The following is a 7193-nucleotide window of genomic DNA, read 5'->3' on the forward strand; positions in this document are numbered from 1 at the left end:
ACTGTGAATGGATACACAGCAGTCTAAAATTATAATCTATTGTTCCCTTCTGTATACACATTAATAGTCTTTCTAGCAGGCCATTTCTACCTCCTCTGTTGTGCAACTGGTTGTCCATTTTCCTCTCTGTGCTGTCATCTGTGCTCTCATGTTACTTCCCCCAGAGTTCTAATTACATCCATTCATTACACTACTGTGTTTTCTTTCATTAATTTATCATGTGTACCAGAAAATACCACTGAAATCACCGTGTTGAATAATATAGCCATAAAGTAATGTAGATAACTTTGCTTTTCTTTTTTCCTTGAACATCTTTATGTGACTTGAACATCTTTATATGTAAGGACACAATTTAGTTAGATTGCACAAGCAGTAGGACTAGAAAAGCATCTGAATAGTTTTCTGATGTTCTGATGTTGCACAGTTTTCAACCAACTTGTTTTTTCCTCTGTTGGCAGCAAAGATCCCGAAAGAAGATGTGCATACTCATTATTATACTTGCTGTTGGAGCATTGTTTATTGGAATCATCATATGGTTAGCTGCAAGATAAGTCTCTGGAGAAAGCTTTGTAATTTGTATTTAAATTAGGAAAGGAAATTCCTAGTCACGGTTTGGTCATTGTGAAGCTGAGTAAAATAGTGGTTCTGTACTTCATCACACTTTTTTTATAAGACTTTTTGTTTTAACCTGAGAAATAATGTTCTCAGTACTGCCATCAGTATAACTGCCTGCCCTCTCAGATGTGAGTGCTGTCTTACCAGAAATAAACAGTCAAGGTCATAAACTGTTCTGTTAACTTAAACATAAAACATCTTAAGGTTTAGGGGGCTAATCAAAGTGATGATAATTTGTGTTGACAGGATGAGTAATTATCTTTTGGGATATTGCTAAATGTTGCTGCCAAAACAAACTCCTGAATTGTTGCTTGAGGCAACAAGTTCACATCTCAGAATTTAAGTTAGAAATGTATTTCTTCTCTCTTTCCCTTCCATCACATTCAGCGACCCATTTGATATGGGTGGTTCAAAATTAAAATATAGGTTGCTGAAGTTGGTGTGAGCTCTCTTTTATACCTGAAGCCTGTGAATTAAGCCTTCAGTTTGCTTGAAATCTTTTAGATGCTCCATTTTTCTCTGTATCTGGCATCGAGTATGGTTATGTCTGGAAGCCTCCTGCAAAGGTATGTAGGGTGAATGATGTAATTATGTGGATTTTTTGTTCCAGTCCTTGCATTAAGAAATACTGTGTTTTATTGCACACATCTGGTATCTTTGCATCTGAAGTGTGCATGAGTGGGTTTGGCTAGATGAAAATATGCTCTAGTCTGTGACTTCATCGACTTACTGGGAAGAACAGAAATTCCCAATCTTCTAGCTGCACTTGAATGTCACTGTTCTGAAACTGCTGTGATTGAGTTTCCATGAACAGGTCCAAAGTTGTATGTGATGTCCTTCACACAGCTTAAGAAAAGATTACAAGTTCAATTCCAAGTTCAACACTTGTATCTGAAATTAAGTTAAAATCAGTTGAACTGACTGAAAGCGTTTAAAAAGTTTGATGCTTATAGCCTTTAAAATGAACTTTTTTCCTTTTGTGCCATTTTGTACTAATATATTAAAAATGTAAAAACACTTTTTTGCCAATTAATTATTTGCCTTTTTACTTAATCTTGATGAACTAATCTGAAAAGTGTACAGATGAAAAAGTCACTTAATCTGTATTTTATAAAGTTCTTCCACACCAGACTGATAGAGAATGCATTGTGTACATGGTGAGCTATGAAATATTATTTGGGAACAATCTAACTGTAAGCATAAATGAATTGTAACCATGCAACCAAAATAAAGGTCTTTTAAAGAGTACACTTTTCTAGCAGTTGCTTTTTTTTCAGAATCCATCTTTAAAAGCACAGCTCTTATCTTTGCCTTTATGTGAATGACTGAAACTTCACTGAACAACTCCAGAGAATTTTAGCTCAGCTGGTGAGGCCGCCCAGGGGAACCTCTCTTCCTGTACTGTACTTCACATGGTTAATGAAAATGCTCTTGGATCTTGCATTCCCAGCTAGTGATGCTAATGCCTTGGGTTTTTTGTTTTCAGACTACACTAGTCCAAACTAGAATAGCAGTCAGCATTTTGGCTGTGAACTGTCTAAAACTGATTTGGGAAATGTCCTGACTTTAACGTTTAACAAGCTCTTTGCACTACTGCAGACAGGCACAGAGGAATGACCTGATCCTATTTGCCCCAGAGAATCTTTTCTCTGTTGCAATATGTCATACCTGCCTCTATCAGTGACTGATTCCACTGATGTGCTGAGAAAGGAAAAGAGCTCTTTGGCAGCAGATCTTCAGCTCTGACTCCTGACAGATCAGAAATTCTCTCTATGCTTCATACTTGTTACATTGCATTTGTCTGCTTGTGTGGTTTTCTACTAGGAGGGTTCTCTACTAAAATGCTTACCACCTTGAAGAATTTTGTTCTTGGAAAGAGATACTGTATTTACTGATTGTTTACCTTATAAAGGGATGTTTACCTTATAAAGGGATTGTTTACCTTATAAACTTACCTTATAAGTTTTATAACAACTTATAAAGTTGTTATAAAACAACTCTTTGCTGAGTTGTTTTTTCTTTAAGAAAACTGCTGCAAGGTGGGATAGCCAGTACATAAAAGCTTCAACTGTCAGGAGCTGGTGAGAATCAGGCTGGGGCAACAACACCAAATGACTCAGAAATTCTGCAAGTTTCACAGCATTGCATTTCCCAAACCCCTGCTGCAACCTGCGGCCTCTGCTCTTCTGTGTCTGATTTGTGTGCATGTCTTTATTTCCCACATGGAATTGTCTCTTTATTTTTGGAGTCATGTGCCTGTTCAGCTGCTCTCTGGTCTTAGTGGTTGGGGCACTCTGAGGGAGAAGAGTGCTGCTGAGAGTCTCTGTGGGTGCCTTGCTTGCTTTCGTTTGTGATTTATTCAGATAAAGCCCTGCTTGTGGTGTGGGGGTGCCTCAGATGAAAGAATTCTTCCTTGAATCCCAGTGGAGGTGGGACACTGGAGCCCTCTACCTCTGGATGAGATGAAGGGCCAGCTCTCAGAAGACAGGGATGATTCTGGCCAGCATGGTGGCTCCTGCTGCTGCTGCTGCCCTGTCTGTGAGACAGGGACTGGTGGAGTGTTTACACACAAGCTCCTGTACCTGTTGGAGAGACCAGCCTGCAAGGTCCTAATTGCTCATTAAGGATCTTGGTTCTCTTAATTTTCAGACTTGATTAGGTAGAAACAAAGTTCTGGGAGGGGTTGTATTTAGAGTGTCCATGTTGGGGGGCATAAATACTCCTTTCTAAGCTGCTCTTAATGGAGCTTCTCTCTATCATTTCCCTCCCCTACATGCATACACTCTTAAATGTTTGAAATGCAACTTCCAGGTATTTAAAGGAAACTTTGATATCTATTAAGAACCCAGTAAAACATCTGCGTGTAGCATGTATGAGTCAATGTTTTTAGAACAAAGATTTTGGCTGTTCTGAATTATCCATCAATATCTGTCAGATTAGCAAGGCCAAAAAATGCAATCAAAGCACCCTTCATTTTACTGAAGGAACCTGCTAAGAATAGTTCCTTTGTAGTTATCTTAACCACACACCAGGGGTGCTTTTCTGTTCTTTCTTACTTTTTCAAAGAGCTGAAAATCACAGGGGCACACAGCTTTTAAGAGGTTTTTCTTTTTTTTGCCCCTGCACCTCCCCCCTTGGAAATTGTTCTGGTAATCAGCAGGGTGTGCAATATCCCCAAGCTAACTTCATACCTAAGAGCCTTCTTAAGTCACCCACCTGCACACTGTGTGTGTATCGTCAGCAAATACGTTTGGTGTCAGAGGTATGGGCTGGATTTTGAATATCAGTCGTTTGAAACCATGAAAAAGAGATGGAGTAGGGGTCTAAAGCTGGGGGGAGGGAGAGAATTATGTAGTTGATCACTGTTTTGGGAAGTTTTGAGGACTGTGTTGTGGGGCATCACATTTGAAAGAAATTACTTGCTTGGCTTTTGTTTAGTTCTGATTGAACCTATTTGATGATTTCAAGAGCATCAGTGAGAGAAGAAAGTGCAGAGATCTCCTTGCTGCTGGATATCAACAGTTGATGACTTTCTGTTTCTTACCGGACCTGCAGTGCTTAAGTGGGAACCCCACAGCTTTCCCTTTCAGTTTGCAATTAAGTCCAGAGCTCTCACCCAAAGCGGTTGAGGAGGGAGGACTAATTATCCTCTGATGAGGTGCCCACCTGCAGAGCCATTCTAGATGCTATTGCAATATAAGGGCTGCAAGAATAAATATCTGAAAGCAATCAGCTTCCAGGCATCTTTGTCCTTGTAGGGGTCTCTGATGGTGCCCCTGATGCTACAGAGGTTTCTGTAGCTTAAGAGTGTAGATAACGAAGCATTTACTTAGTTTTGTGTTTCCTGATACACTATATCCTTCTGTGATAAAGGGAGTCATGTGTTTGCATAATACTAAAGAACTCCACAAACCCAGGAATAACCAGAAAAAGGTAGCAAAACGTTCATTTTTTAAAGGCAGAGAGCAACAAATGCTGCTGTAATTTGCTACTAAATACAACTCATTCCCGACTGTTCCCATTGGCTGTATTGAATGTCTAGTCTTGAACACAGCTGCAGTGATTTGGTTTGCTCCTATCCCAAGTATATCTATTTCAAATATCAAAGAGGTACTCAGGGTAAGCGAATGCACCACACTTGTGGGTATGGTGTGGGGACAGAGGAGGGCAACAAAATGATCCCAGGGCTGTAGCACCTCTTTTCTAAGGTCTGAGAAGGTTGAGTTTGTTCAGCCTGGAGAAGAGAAGATTCCAGGGAGCCTACATTGTGGCCTTCCCCTACTTGAAGAAGTCCTCCAAGAGAACTGGAGAGGGACTTTTTACAAGGGTGTATAGTGATAGAACAAGGGGGAATGGTTTTAAACTGAAACTGGGTAGGTTTAGATTAGATATAACGAAGAAATTATTTACAAGGGTGGTGAAATGCTGGCATAGGTTGCCCAGAAAGGTGGTGGATATCCCAGCCCTGGAAATATTCAAGACCAGGCTGAACTGGGTTCTGAGTAATCTCATCTAGTAGAAGATGTCATTGCCCTTTTCAGGAGGGTGGACTAGGTAACTTTTAAAGGGTTCTTCCAATCCAGACTATTCTACAATTCTGTATTTGTAAGAATATTCTAAAGAAGAAATATTCAGTATAAGTGTCTGCTCTTTAGTAGTCATATCTATGTATATGAACACAATGCTTCTTTGCTACTGCTGATAAAATATATTTTTCTGATTTAAGACAAAAATAATCTAGATTAAAATGCTTGTTAGCACAAGAAAACTAATCAGTTTGAAGCTTTTTCTTTTATTACTGTCACATTTTAAAATATGTCTTGCATATTTTTAAAAAAAGTAAAAGAGGAAAAGTAAAAATAAACACAAAAATATTGGAAGTCACTAGGAGCACTGTTCACCCCTGCTTCCCCCTTCAAGATTCATTCTGGAGTGACTTGTAACTGTGTTTTTCCTTTATGTAATGTTTATGCAGAAAATGTTTGGTCCTTGGCAGTACAGATTGAAGCCTGAAGAGGTAATAAGGGTGGTAAGGAGTAGGCACACTGCCTAATCCAGGCAGTATAAATGATAATCTTCCTTCCCACCTTTACTCATAAAACCTGCTGGAGCTCACTGTAGCTGCCAAGTTTGAAGCTTGGGAGGAAGGACTCCAAGACCCACAGGGAATTCCTCAGCAACAGTTTCAGCTGCTCCCAAGTCCTGTGGGCTGGGCTTTTAGGTCCATGTCCTGTGGGCTGGACCTTTATCTAAAGGAGGTAAGCAGGGGCAAGGAGAGGATCTCTTCTCCTCTAAAGGACAATATCAGCCAGCAACTTGTGGAGAAGTGCCAAACCGGTACAAGAAGGTAGATAAATATACTCCCTGCACCATGTTTGCTCCCTATCCCACCCACCCCCACACCCCTCTCATACACCCAGATGTTCTCAATGCAGAGGAAACTGAAAGCCCAAAATTGGGTCCACAGAGCCCAGCACAAGAGAAGAATTAGACCTTCGTATTTTGTGGTCTTCTAAAACTTCTCTGCCACAGTATTACTGAAGATGTTACTCATTGTCTGATATGCTGTTCTCCAACAGCTTTTCTTCAACCAGATAAAGAATAAATATAATCTTGGAGACTAGCCACTGTGTTGTCAGGGAGAATTAGGCTGAAGGAGTTTGGGGGATTAGAAATGCTTATTAAAAAGTAGATTTGAACTGTCTTTTTAAGGTGACAAAAACAAGTTGAGGCTTTCTTATCCTGTATTGGCCATAGTTTTGATGTCTTCAGCAAACCATTATTTAAAATAATGAGGACTATAAATAGAGAAACAAAGTAGACCCTTTGTCCCTGATTTGTATTGTTTCTGTTAGTTTACAAGCTATTCTCTAAATTCCCAAGCAAGCTGTGAAGCTCTAGGGGAAGGGGAGCTGTCTGCAGTAGTGAGCCACTATCCTTCATCTACTGTAACCCCACAGTGGCATCCTTGGGAAAGAGCAATCTGGCAGCTGAGTGGCCATACAAAAGCACAGGGCATCACTAATTTTCGATTATCTCAGGTCCAAGGAGAAGTGAACAAGGAGAAGCTGGGGGAGAAGCATGTATCCACAAGGAAAGTCAAGTCAGTAGCTGTCCTGAAAATCAGCTCTGTCTGGTTGTGGCAGGGGGAGGCCATAGTCCACAGACTCATTTGCTAAGGCCAAGTGTACACACTCCTCCCCCAGCTGAGGGGGAGGAGGAGAGTTTTGGGGTGTTTGGAGAGTTTTGGCTCAGTTATAAAGGTGGCAGGTGTCATGTCTTAGAAGGGATCATAAACCATCAAAGACCCCCCGGCTCATTTCTGAGGCCTTCCACCAGAGGTCTACTCCCTGCAGGGAGGTGCTTGAGCAGTTCCACACACAGCTGAACATATAATAATCCATTGAATTCCATGTTTCCTGGGATCCCCACCACTGGGACCAGGGTGAAGAGGAGCAACAGGATGCCACTGGATCCATGGGGTTGGTGATTATTTTCCTACTTAAGCTGTTTCTCACCCTCTCCTCTCTTTTCAATTTCTTTCTGTCTCTCTCTACCTGACATTCACTGTTAAATAA

General features: G+C 40.7%; 1 protein-coding gene across 2 annotated transcripts in view; it reads left to right on the forward strand.

Moving 5' to 3' along the window:
- STX7 (syntaxin 7) overlaps positions 1-1863 on the forward strand; it is a 31874-nt gene extending 30011 nt beyond the window's left edge. For both annotated transcript variants that reach the window (XM_069010753.1, XM_069010752.1), the window contains one exon: positions 459-1863. In XM_069010753.1, the coding sequence (XP_068866854.1) occupies positions 459-551 (93 nt within the window). In that variant the 3' untranslated portion in view covers positions 552-1863. The remainder of the gene's footprint in view (positions 1-458) is intronic.
- The last annotated feature ends 5330 nt before the right edge of the window (positions 1864-7193 follow it).

This window comes from Aphelocoma coerulescens, chromosome 3, assembly GCF_041296385.1.
Source record: "Aphelocoma coerulescens isolate FSJ_1873_10779 chromosome 3, UR_Acoe_1.0, whole genome shotgun sequence".
NCBI lineage: Eukaryota > Metazoa > Chordata > Aves > Passeriformes > Corvidae > Aphelocoma > Aphelocoma coerulescens.